Here is a 12,046-nt window from a genome sequence, read left to right on the forward strand (position 1 = left end):
TGAGCTGGGCCCCCTCTGAATTATTAAGCACACACCAGAGTCATCAGCTCAGGAAGAAAGAGAAGCACCAGCTTAGGTCACAGGTGTGGGATGGAGATTATTAGCTTCAAGAGCAGAGGAGTGTAACTGGATCTGACTCATGCCCTTGGATGCTCTGCTGCCTGGATCAATGTCACAGCTGTTTGGTACTGTGATGCCTATGCTCAGCTTGGTTTGGTGGCCCTCTCTGGCACCACAGACAGCCATAAAAGTCCTGCTCCACAGTACTGAATCCTCCCCTCCTTTCAGAGGCACCTCACTTTTAGGGTAGGGCTGGAGGATCAGCAACCCCAGGTCACACACATGGAAACTGAGGCATAGTGCTTCTTTCAGTCTAAAAATTCAAATATATTGGCCATGTTTAAGGTCCCTGTATTCACCAACATAAATGATGTGCAGATTTGCAGAGAAGATGATCACAAGCAGCTGCAGCAGGAGGTCTGTGGGATCTCAGATTGTCTGATTAGATGACTTAGTTGCCCAAGTATGCGTGTTCACTCCAGAAATTTTGCTCCAGGTTGTATGCCTGAGGCTATAGGGAGAAATAACTAGGCTGAAAATGAGATTCCATCTCCTAGCCATGGCTGAGATCTCTGAGATTCTGTCCGAACAAAATGGTGAATGTCTTTTTGTCCCTTTGGCCCGTGAATCTGCTGTATGCAAACAAAGGACAGGATGGGGTGTGGCACTATGAAGGAAATCTTGGAGCTGCGTTTGTTTTGGTGGCAGCTGGCATTTACCAGCACTGGCAGGTGGCACCTGTAGGAGATGCTGCCTCATTCAAGGGGGCAATATCCCCTACCTTGAATGGGGCATCCAGTCCTGTTCCTGCAGGAACTTCTGCCACACCCACTGATCTTGCACTGGTTTTGCTTCTTCTTGCTTTAATCATAGATTAAAACATTTTATTACTGGAGGAAGCCTACTTTATCAGTAAACATTTGTTGCTATATTGCCACCTTCTTATTACAACAAATTCATGACTAAGCTGAAATAAGCCCAAGCAGTATGATGAACATCCTGTAATCTGGCTCATTTTGGCCTGCAGCTTTCCTGAGAGGGCCTCTGACATCATCCTCCGAAGGTCTTGTTCAGCTGTAGGGTGGCACTGATGGAGCAGCAGGAGGGCTTGTGCCCCTTGTTTGTTACTGTTTTGGTGGAGTACAGGTCCTGGGGTGAGTCTGTTAGTCAGTGAACAGGCCTGTGGACCTTTTCAGATGTGGCATCTCAGCTCAAGTGAGGTTACAACTTAACAGCAGTTCAAGCTATTTGAAGAGCCACTAGAGCAGGTTATGTTCCCCTTTTCCTCATTTTCACAGCTCCCCTGTTACTTCTGCATCCTCTGCTTCATAAATTCAACCATGCTGGCAGAATATTAACAGGGCAAACCCTACCTTTCATGTAGAGATTAACTGCTCAAGAGCACCAGAGTTAGCGCAGGGGATGGAAGAAAGGGGCTTCCCTGCCGGCCCTTGAGCCACTGCAGACATTTGGAGTGACTTAGAGATAACAAGTAGCTTCTCCTTTAAGTCTGGTCCTCTTTTGCTGCTCTTAATGCCAGCCTCTCTGGAGATTCTTGGCACCAAAGAAGTACAGTTTCCCCTTCTTTCCCCCCTTCAAGTATGTCAATCCTTGAACACCAAAATAGAGCACTTGTATTTGGAAACAGGAATTTATCACCTGAATGTGTGTCCTTTGGTCCAGACTTACTTTGTGAATATCTGCCTATTTTAGGCCATATTAACCTTTGAAAAGTCAATAGTTGTAAAGGTATTATAAGTTGTTCAATGGGTTTTACAAGGTTTTCACTAGTTAAGAATCTCTGAAGAATTTGCACTCACTAAGTGTGCTACAAGCCTCTCAACACAGATTTTTCTGTGTAACTTTGATCTAAATAAGAAACTTTTAGGAGTGGAATTAGAGCAGGGATACAGCCAAGCAGTAAGGAAAAATGGGTAAAGCTGCTAAAATTAAATAGCTAACAGTTGTCTTCTGGACAGAAGTTTTAGGCTGTCAGAGAAACAGGGGAGATAAAATCAGTTTCAGGTATACTTTAACACTTTATTCTTCATGTATGTGAAAGCAAATTGCAGAATTTCCAGTCTGAAAAGGGTTTAAAAAAATTTTAATTTTATTTTTTTGCTCACATTAAGGATGAAAAGGGCTGTAATGTCCCTACTCTTTTTTCTACTACCCTGTGTACAAGATTTTGCTGGCTGGCTGTACCACCATCCCTCTGGGGATGGGGACAGAGCTGTGCCAGGGAGACTGAGCAAACTTTTGAGAGACCAGCCCCTCTACAGACTGCCTCATGCTGCCTGGCAGCACCTTTCAGCAGGAGAAGGGTCAGCTGCTTTTCCTTTGGCTTTTCTAGCTCTTGGCCTCCAAACTGGAAACACCTTGGCTCCTGACAGCAAAGGCTTGCTTGCTTTTTCCACACGAATCATGAGACTGGAGGTGCTTGATCTGCTTCAGGATGGAGAAGTCTCAGTTGGTTTGTCCATGTGGTGGGGCAGCTCCCTGGGCAGGCTGCTGGAGGGCTCTGGGAACAGCTGGAAAAAGAGGTGTCCTGGCACCCTGCAATCACAGCCAGCCTGATTTCTGTTCCTCTGAACAGAACAGCCGTGTGCACTTCTCACACATATTCTTCTAAATGTCATAGGGCAATAATGCTGCAGACCTTTAACCAGGTGGGGAGGAACTGTAAACCAAGCATTGATAATATATAGTCTGATAGTCATTTGTGATGCCTCAGCAGGTGAACCTGTTTACCATGAGTACTCTTCTGTGGGAAGGAGATGGTGCTATATCCCTAGTGAGGTCTTCCCCTGCAGTGCCATCACATCAAATAGTGTACTTTTTGGAGCACAGGTATGTTCTTTTATCCCAAAATTTCCTTATACAAATATTTTCAAATTCATGATACTGGGATTTCTACAGAAATTTCTGAGAGAGCTGGACTTACCTTAGAGAATATAGAACAGCAAATGGAACTGCTGAGCCCAACTTTGTGTTGCAGTGTCATTTCCTGACCTACTGCTGTAAAATAATGAATGAGCTGCCTGATTCCAGGCCACTTCTTGTCTGTGCTGGGTCCAGTGCTTTAGCTGGAAAATGCCAAATATACCATCTCAAAGGGAGCTAAACCCTGTAGCTGCAGGCAGTTCACTGAGTATGAACTGCAGCAGGACTCAATACATTATGTATGGCTCAGCCCTCTGGAATTGCACATGCATGTAAGTTATGCCTGTAGGAAAACAGTAATTTAAAACCTCCTTCTTCCCCACCTCTCGGACCTGACTTGTGTTAAATATTAACAAACATGGTTCATCAATTCCCTGGTTCACTTGGCTTCTTTTAACAACAGATGTTATTACAACAACTCTGCCTGCCTCCCTGCTCCTGTCAGCACGTCTGATGGTGAAACCCAAGAGTCCGCAGCTGTAACTCAGCCTGCAGAGCCTGGCTGCTGCCCCAGCCCTGTGGCCACCCCTAACTCTCTCCCTAGGATCACCAATGCCTGCCAGCCTTGGTGCCTGTAACTAGCTTGTGCTGGGAGGCACTGGTTGCAGAGAGGTTTTGGTAAAGGAGGCAGAGAGAAGGGGTGAGGGAGCCCAGAGGAAGGAGAGTTCCTGCTGCCAGAGGAGGAGGCACTGAGGATGGCCAGCAACTCCAGTGCACTGCCCCGGGTGACTTTCCAGACACCAGAGAAACCTGGGGAGGAATCATCACACAGGAAACTGGGCAAGCTGACCATAAAGTACAACCGCAAAGACCTACAGCGCTGGCTAGACCTGGAGGAATGGATCAATGCCCAGCTGCAGGAGCTCTACCAGTGCCGGGTGAGTAGCTGGGGCACACGGACCCCTTGCTTGTCAGGTGAATGGATCTAGAGGCCCTGTGTGTTGGCAAAGAGGTTTGCTTGCTCTGCTTCACTGGAAATGGTTCCTTGTCTTCAGCTTCAAGCAGGTTATCTCCATGCCCCCTCTGCAGCACTCTGGTGTGTTGGCAGCAGGGAAGCTTGCACTGATGCAATCCAGCTGGCTTTGAACTGCCTGGAGCTGCACCCACTGAGGGGGTGTAGCTATTGCTCAGCATGAGTAGCACAACCTAGAGAGATGTATAAACCTGGGATGACTCCTGTTGCCGAGCTCCATGTGGTGAGTGGCTTTGTGGTGAGCAGTATCCAGGCTAGCTGGGTTAGAATGATCAGTGTATCCCTGTTCTTTTTGGACACAACAGTGAGGCCCTACCTGCTGTTTGAATGAGACACTTCAGAATGTGCTGTATCTGTAACTGCAGAGTCTGCACACACTACTGGCAACAGGGAAGATTCGGAAAAACACTCCTTGCTCACATGTAGAAATCTTATGCCTCCATCTTCACCAATCCTCAGAGCTGTCTCCCTTGCCTGAGCTTTCCTTTGCACCAGGAACGGTCCCTCCCAAATTTTTCCTGCCTGACTGAGAGCTGTCCCAGTAGGAAAGAGCCAGGAGTGCCTATAGCATCTGAATGGTACAGGATTTTACTTCAGCTGTTGCATTTTTTTGCTGGGTTAGTGACATTCAAGTTCCAGCACTGCCAGGGTATACTGAAATTTTAACCCTGTACTATCACTTCTATTCATATATTGTCCTTAGATGCATGATAGTTATGCTGGGTGCTTTCAGAAGCAATAGCATTCTTCTGTGGTTGAGATAATCCTTTGGAATGTGGTACAGTAAAAGATGAAAGGTTTTCCCCCATTGTACATCATGATCTTAAATACATTTAAATAGCTTGATTAAGGATTTTGCTTTCCTCTCTAGGGCAGTGGCTGATACAGTAAGAAAATACAGCTTTCTTGACTCACAGAGAATCTCCATCTTCAACAGATGACACAAATGGGTTTAACAAATTGTGTAAAACTTCTTATTTATGTCCTGGATGGGGATGGACTAAATGAACTGCCAGGCTCTTTCTGCCCTGTATTCTGTATTTGCACCCCAGCACAGTGTTAAGCACACTTTTGAGACACAAGGAAATAAGAGCTGATGATTTTTTAGAGCCTTCCACTCTGAGCATCAGCGGTTTCAAATTGCAATCAACACTGAAGTGGACATTCAAAACAGGCCATGAATGGTGTGTTTCATGCTACTTGCCATGATGGTACAGAAAATTTTTTGCCTGCCCAGGCTGATTTTCTGGCCTGAGAGCTATAGAATAATGTTACCTTCATAGCTAAAGACCCAGACTTCAGGAACTGCTTCTAAATCTGTCCTTATTATGGTTGTTGCTGTTGCTTTTATTATTATGATCATTATTATAATAATTTTCTGTGTGACTTCCTGTGTGACTGTGTATTTGATATTTGTGTGGGAATGTGCCAGATTCTCATGTCATGTTGGGAGATAAAATATTTCTGTTTTAATTTATGCCTTATGCAAAGAACAGGCAGAAAACAAATATGGAGAAAAAGGTCCTTTCTTCTTCTGCAAATGCATGGCTCCTCTGAAAATGAGTATATTACCGCTTCTGCTCAGTTAACTAACTGTTTTAGATTTCCCAAACACAGCTTGCCCAGTAAAAATTACTAATCTCTTCAAGTTAGTTGTGAATTTCCAGTTGTTTTCTATAGATTATTAAAATGATAGTAAGAAATTCTTAGCTGTATCTTAGGCCTCTTGATACTGCATTATGAAACATTATACAGTGCACGTGGGAGCAGAAGTTATCTGCAGACCCAGTCAGACAGGCAAAATTCAATGTGTCTGCAAAGTGCTACCGTGGTAGTCCTGCTGAATGAAGGCTGTTCAAAAGAGTGGCAGTGACAATGTTGCTTCCCAGCCATCCTGCACTGGCATTTGAGGGACTGTCCCTGGAGTTGGTAGCTCAATTCAGAGTCCTTTTCCTGACTGTTGAGGTTTGCTAGAGATAAACAAGGAGAATGTCTGCTCCTTTGAGTAACAGAATATCTTGCCCTTTGGAGAATTACTGCAGTTTTAAAGAGTTACATTTTTGTCACTGTTTTTTCTGAGACAGACAAGAAGCACTTGGTATGACCAGTAACATGACCCAGGATGGGGTCCTCCATGTGCTACTCTTACTTGCTGAAGTGTACAGATATAGACCTTTACACGTCAAAGGTGTCAGAAAAACAAGTCAGTTTATGTTCAGTTCTGTTTTCCAGAGAATGAAGAGCTGTTTACTGTCATCAGAGCAGATGCCCAAAGGGGATTCTTTTTCCCTACTGCAAAATCCCAGCAGGCACAAGTGAGAAACCCAGCCATGCCCTTACAGGAACAGATTGCCAGTGGATTGCCCTTGCTAGTATCTCTTTAGCACAAGAGATTTCCCTGCTTCCTGATGTATTCAGGCCAGCATCAGAGATTTGCTACAAGGAACTACATAACATAATGTCGTGCCAGGTCAGAGACTGTTAACAGGATCTCTTCAAATACATACATGTGCCACAGTAAATTACTTGTAATCACAGAGATGTTCAGCAGGTCATCCTGCTCTCCTCTGTGCATTGTGACAAGACTCTTTAGTTGCCCTGCTTCTTTAGGCTTCCTTGTATCCATCAACTTCCATTACAATTGTCTCTTTGTTACCTCTTTGCTCCACCTGCCCTTGGCAGTGCACAGTTCCTGGGTGTCTTCCAGAGACTCAAATGACAGCAAGGTTAGCTCAAACATCACCCCCTGATGCAGGGAATGCTACCATGTTTACTGTCACGAGGCTTTTTAGCAACAAAACTAAGACTCATTTTCGAGATGATTCCTTGCATATGGAATCCAGAAGAACATCCATACTAGGACTAAAAACCACAGGGATTTCCTACCCTATCTCACCCTCCCAGCCTACTTAGCTTTCCCAGCCTACTTAGCTTCCTAACCAGAGACAAAGTCAGCCTGGATCAACACCTGTTTTCTAAAAAGTCACATGAAAAATATTACTTTTAAGAAGAAATACTGTGTGGGTCATAGTGCAGTATATTTAACTCTGGTTTATTATTTATTCTTAAGCTAGCTGTATATCAAAGTTAAACAAGGGCTTTCTACTTCCTCTCTGGCTTAGTATCAGTGACTGCCCAAGAAAAGTTTCTTTTTTTCCTGTAAGTATTGTCTTTAATGTTTAATGTTTTACAGACACCTCCATAAATGCCACAACCTGGCAATCAGAAACTGTGCTGTTCACCCAGTATCCTTATTCTACTGATTACTATGCCAAAATATCACTAGTCTTGTGTTGTGAAAGATTAATTTTGCAAATACACTGGAAAAACACAGGCATCTTTCCTTGCAGAGATTTGTGAAGCTAAAATCTGTGTCTGTGATCAAGTGTACAAATGTTTCCAACTAACACCCCCATGCAGTACAAGATTTATCACTCCAGTCACCAAAAATTGGAGTCCCTCTCACATTAAAGGAGACTATTATATCCCTCTCATATCTATTAGAGAAAGCAGGCAAAATATTGTTAGGTCTTTCAACAGCATAATTTTCTCTCCATTACTGCCAAGAGCCTTAGTATAAATACAAAGTAGATGAGTGTAATTAGCATAAAACCCTAAAATCTCCTTCTGTTATTTATGCCTCTCTAAGATTAGGCCTGTTGGAGTTCTGTTTGGTGAACTCCTTATAGAGGAAGGGTGTCACAGGCTGGTATATGTGGCACTGCAGTTTGATATCCTTGAAATGGTCTTCCAATGGTGGGTGATGATCCCTGAGCCATGTAGTGCTTGGAAAAGATGAAGAATGTCTATGTCAGGATGTGTGGCTGTAGCAGACACTACAAAGGGGCTGGAATCCATGCCCTCATTACAAGAACCTCCCTTTTTTGAGATGATTTATATCTTGACCTCAACTTTGCTGCATAGTTTTATTGTAACTCAGCTGCTTAGTTCTTTAAAGATGGCCTCTAGAGTTCTTAAGAAGTTTGAAAGTTAATTAACTCTGGTGGTTTTTTCCCTTTTAGCTAAGGGAGGAAACAGAGGCAGCAGCTCCTGAACCACAAATTGATCTTGAAGATCTCCTGGAGGTCCCTAATGAAGAACAGAAAATAAAACTACAGGTCAGATAGAGGGACTTGGTGATTTTAAGTTAGTGAAGTTCTCTTCATAAAGACTAGTGGCATGTGGGGTAGAGAATAGATGCTGGCAGTGTTGCATGATGCTTTCTTGTGCCTTCCTCTTTGTAGGGAGGGGAGAACTAGATTAACTCATGAAATACTAAAATGACGACTCCTTGTTTTTTTAGGAAATCCTCCATGAGTGCTCCAGCCCCACAGAGGTGAGTGAAGCATATAAATTTACATGTGTACATGTTATACTATTCTGTAACGGTGTCTTTGCTGCTGCTTGGCTGAGTAGCCAAGACACTACTGTGCTGCAGATTTGTTTAATCATAATGGGAGGTGTTTGCCTTTATTCTGTGATTGTAAAATTACACATAAATGCACATGAATGAGCTGAAGGCAGAGCACTAGAGCAAATAAGGAATCATGCTTTACAATCACAGGAAGTTCTTTCCATGTTTCAGACATCCTAAGCTGATCAGTCTGAGCTGCTGTTTGATCCTTAGTGTAGAAAAGCCATAGACAGTGCCATAGCTCACATAACCATTTTTACATTGTTAACTGAATGCATTCTTAGCTTAAAACACTAGGGTTATGAGTGACAAGGATGTAGAACAGCCCTTAGGTTAGACTGGGCAGATAACTGCTGAGCAGTGGCCATGTAGGTTAATTTTACACATGGATTTTTTTCCCCCACATAACTTTGCAAGTTTTTACTTTGAATTAGACAGTTAAATCCCACAATGTCCAGACAATTGGAGGCAATACTGTGTGCATGCACCACACAGGGACTGCCTTTGCTGCACTGCGCACCTGTGCAAATGTGGTTCCCATCACTGCTTCAGCCCCATGCACTGCATGTGAACATTCTGCTTGCACGTCATCCATCAGACTCCATCCATCACGTATTGTCAAGCTGATGTGGCTGTGCAGTGCTGAACATACAGAAAATGAGATGAATGTATGACTGAATTTCAATCACTGAATCAATATTAGTATTGCTGAATTTTTTTTAAATTAAACTGGGCTGTAGCAATCATCACAGATACTCACCTAGCAGGGGTTTCAGCAAAGCTGGCAATATGAAATAGTTTTCAGAGTGTCTGAATGTCAGATCTGAGGCAAGAATTTCACATTCCCAGAGCAGTAACAGAAGAGAGTTTGCTCTGCTAAGTCAGAAGCCATGAAAGTGTCTTGTGGGCAGCACAGTACCTGCTGAATACAGGTGCTGCTGCCCTGTTGGCAAAAACACATACTTTCACCCTGGGGATCTTGAATCCAGTCCCCTTGAAAGATCTCAGGAGTTTAACTGCAGAAGGCAGACAAGAAACTGAAAGGACTGACTGAAAAGAAAGGTATGATCCTAGGCATTTACTTCCAGAGCATGATGTGGCAACCTCTGATCACCCAAGCGAGGATGCTGGGATTCCACACAGCACAAATGGTAACAAGCTGCAGTATTTCCAGTGACCTTGCCTAATTACAAGAACATGTAGCAATGTCTCTGGGTAAGAAAGGCTGCACACCTCTTTATGGTGGTGTTACTGGCCATGCAGAGGGTAAAGTTTGCACATTGCCTTCTGCTTGGAATAACCAGATAGGCCAGTTTAGTTCATAGTCCTTGGCTGTGTCAGCAAAGTAGTCAGGGTTTGTCTCCATTAACTGCTCATCTATCTCCTCTGCCTGTCCTCAACCCCTGCTCAACATTATCATTAGTCCTACATGTTTTGCTCCACCTCTTCTCTGCCAGCCACTTCCTTGTAGAACTGGCACAGCTCCAGGATGGTTTGAAATTCACATGGAGCTCTACTGGTTCAACAAGAGGGACAGCTTGCTTTGTCCTAGATTGGGAGGGCAGCAGAAGTGGGCAGGAGGTTATGGTGGCAACAGGAAGCAGTGGAACCTAAAAGAGAACAACAGCATCCTGAGGTCATCTCACAGTGGGAAAAGCAGGTATCTGGGATAAAGAGGGTCAGGCTAGCTCCTGAGGAGAAAGTAAACATGGCTGTTCCAAAGGGAGACGGGAAAGTGGAGGAGCTTTTAGACCCTTCTCATCCTTTCCTAAGCTAAAAGATATGTTTGCTCAATACATGTCAAAATTGTGGTTTCTGCTCAATGTAAGGATGAATGTGGGAATGATGGAAACGCCACAGTCGCTTTGGGCTGGTGAGTGCTGGAATTAATACAACATCATTTTCCAACCAACTCTTATTGTAGGACTTCATCACAGAATTGCTCAGTCGATTGAGAGGTCTCCGAAGAGTCACCAATCCTCAGAAGAAATGACCTTGCTCACATGGAAACTCCAGCTTTGGTTACAAGGAAACATGTATCTTCCTGACAAAAGCCAGGATCAGCAACAGAACTTCTGAGTATGTTTAGGACTAATTATTATTATTATTGAGAAACTTCAGCAAGTTTATTGAGAAACTTCAGCAAGTTTGTGAACTTTGCACCAGTGGTTTGAAGTCTCCACTCCTCCCAGATCTACACACAGCAGGGAGCTAGATTGTACATTTTCCTGATTCTTAAAGAGTGTGTTAACCTGAGGAACAGGACAAGATATCCCTCCTTTAGATTCTTCTAGGAATTTCCATGCTGGCCAAGGAGCACTGAATACAATTCTCAGGAGTTCATCAAGACTTCTTTTTTTTGTCCACTGCAAGGCAAACAAGGCATTGGTTATCACTCATTCATCAACACGGAAAATCAGCCGCTGTTAAGCTGCACCTCATTTTAGTCTGGCTTAAACCCAACTGTGATCTCCTGCCTGTTACTGCTGTGCCTGACTCTACAGCATTGCACATACTTTGTAAGTCTTACTAAGCCTGTTATTTATGAAGATTGGACAGAAAATATATATGATAGTTTGACTGCACCTGGTCTACTTAAGGGGAAGTTTGTGAAGCAACTGCTACAGCTAATGGCTATTTTTTTCCCATTTTGTGGAATTTAAGACTTATAACTTAGAAGCCTTTTCTAAAAGAACAAGGTCTGGGAATGATTTTTCTCCTAGTTCAAAAAGATGTTGGAAAAATACTTATTTTATATTAAAACAGAAAACCAGCCATGCACTGCTTGATTTTGCTCTCTCTTTAGATTCTAAAGAAAAACTGAAGTAAAAAATACCTGCTCCCAACTTCCCTTCAGGGAGCATTTCGGAGGGAGTCTTTTGCAGACAGGTAGGTCGCGCAAATGAGCAGGGAAGTAGGACACAGTACTTATGATGCACAAACTCTTCTGGCTACAACTAGTATTTGCCTGGAAAAATACAGAGGAAACTACATCCAGCCTCTCAGCAAGTCAGTAACTTGACACATGGACTAGGAAATAAGACAGCAAATGGAAGCTGATTGCTGAGGCAGAGTGCTCTCACATTATGCCCTGTCCCTATGTTGATACCCGGCCATGCAAACATAAGAGATGAGTCACATCCAGAGGAGCTCCTAAAGAGCACAACATTCAAGGCCAGCTTTTGAGTAATCTTATGTCTGTTTGGTGAGCCAGGCAGAAGGGACCAACTATGGAACCAGAGGGGCACGCAGGTTAGCTAACAAAGACAAACAAGGACACTCGGGCTGGACCAGTAATATCTTAAACCCAGTAGTCTTTCCATCTTTATCAGTAGCAGTGTGATGACTATTATCTTGTTCTTCCCTCCTATTTTCCAGCTGTCATTGAACAAATTGTAGGTTGTGTCCTCTAAGAAGACAAAATCCAAGCTGCAGTACCAACTGTGATATAAGGGCCTGCTTCCTTTCACATGCTTTTCTTGTATCTGATTGGAAGTTGGCAAGCCATGGACCTCATGTTTTGTTCTAAGGCTGCTCCAAGATGTTCTAAGCCTCACCCACTAGGCTGGAAAATGGTCTTTCTTTATCAGGTCTAATATATGTCTTTGATGGCTCTGGGAACATGCCAATTTGGGCTTAATAAGGGGCTAGTGGGA

General features: G+C 43.6%; 1 protein-coding gene across 4 annotated transcripts in view; it reads left to right on the forward strand.

Moving 5' to 3' along the window:
• PPP1R14D (protein phosphatase 1 regulatory inhibitor subunit 14D) overlaps positions 1-11,155 on the forward strand; it is a 17,846-nt gene extending 6,691 nt beyond the window's left edge. For 2 of the 4 annotated variants that reach the window (XM_064714046.1, XM_064714048.1), the window contains 5 exons: positions 2,795-2,910; positions 3,407-3,881; positions 7,999-8,094; positions 8,280-8,312; positions 10,315-11,155. In XM_064714046.1, coding sequence (XP_064570116.1) covers positions 3,699-3,881; positions 7,999-8,094; positions 8,280-8,312; positions 10,315-10,383 — 381 coding nt within the window. In that variant the 5' untranslated portion in view covers positions 2,795-2,910; positions 3,407-3,698 and the 3' untranslated portion in view covers positions 10,384-11,155. The remainder of the gene's footprint in view (positions 1-2,794; positions 2,911-3,406; positions 3,882-7,998; positions 8,095-8,279; positions 8,313-10,314) is intronic. The other 2 variants (XM_064714047.1, XM_064714049.1) reach the window with 1 other exon arrangement.
• Positions 11,156-12,046: the final 891 nt, after the last annotated feature.

Source organism: Zonotrichia leucophrys, chromosome 5, assembly GCF_028769735.1.
Source record: "Zonotrichia leucophrys gambelii isolate GWCS_2022_RI chromosome 5, RI_Zleu_2.0, whole genome shotgun sequence".
In the NCBI taxonomy this organism is placed as follows: Eukaryota; Metazoa; Chordata; class Aves; order Passeriformes; family Passerellidae; genus Zonotrichia; species Zonotrichia leucophrys.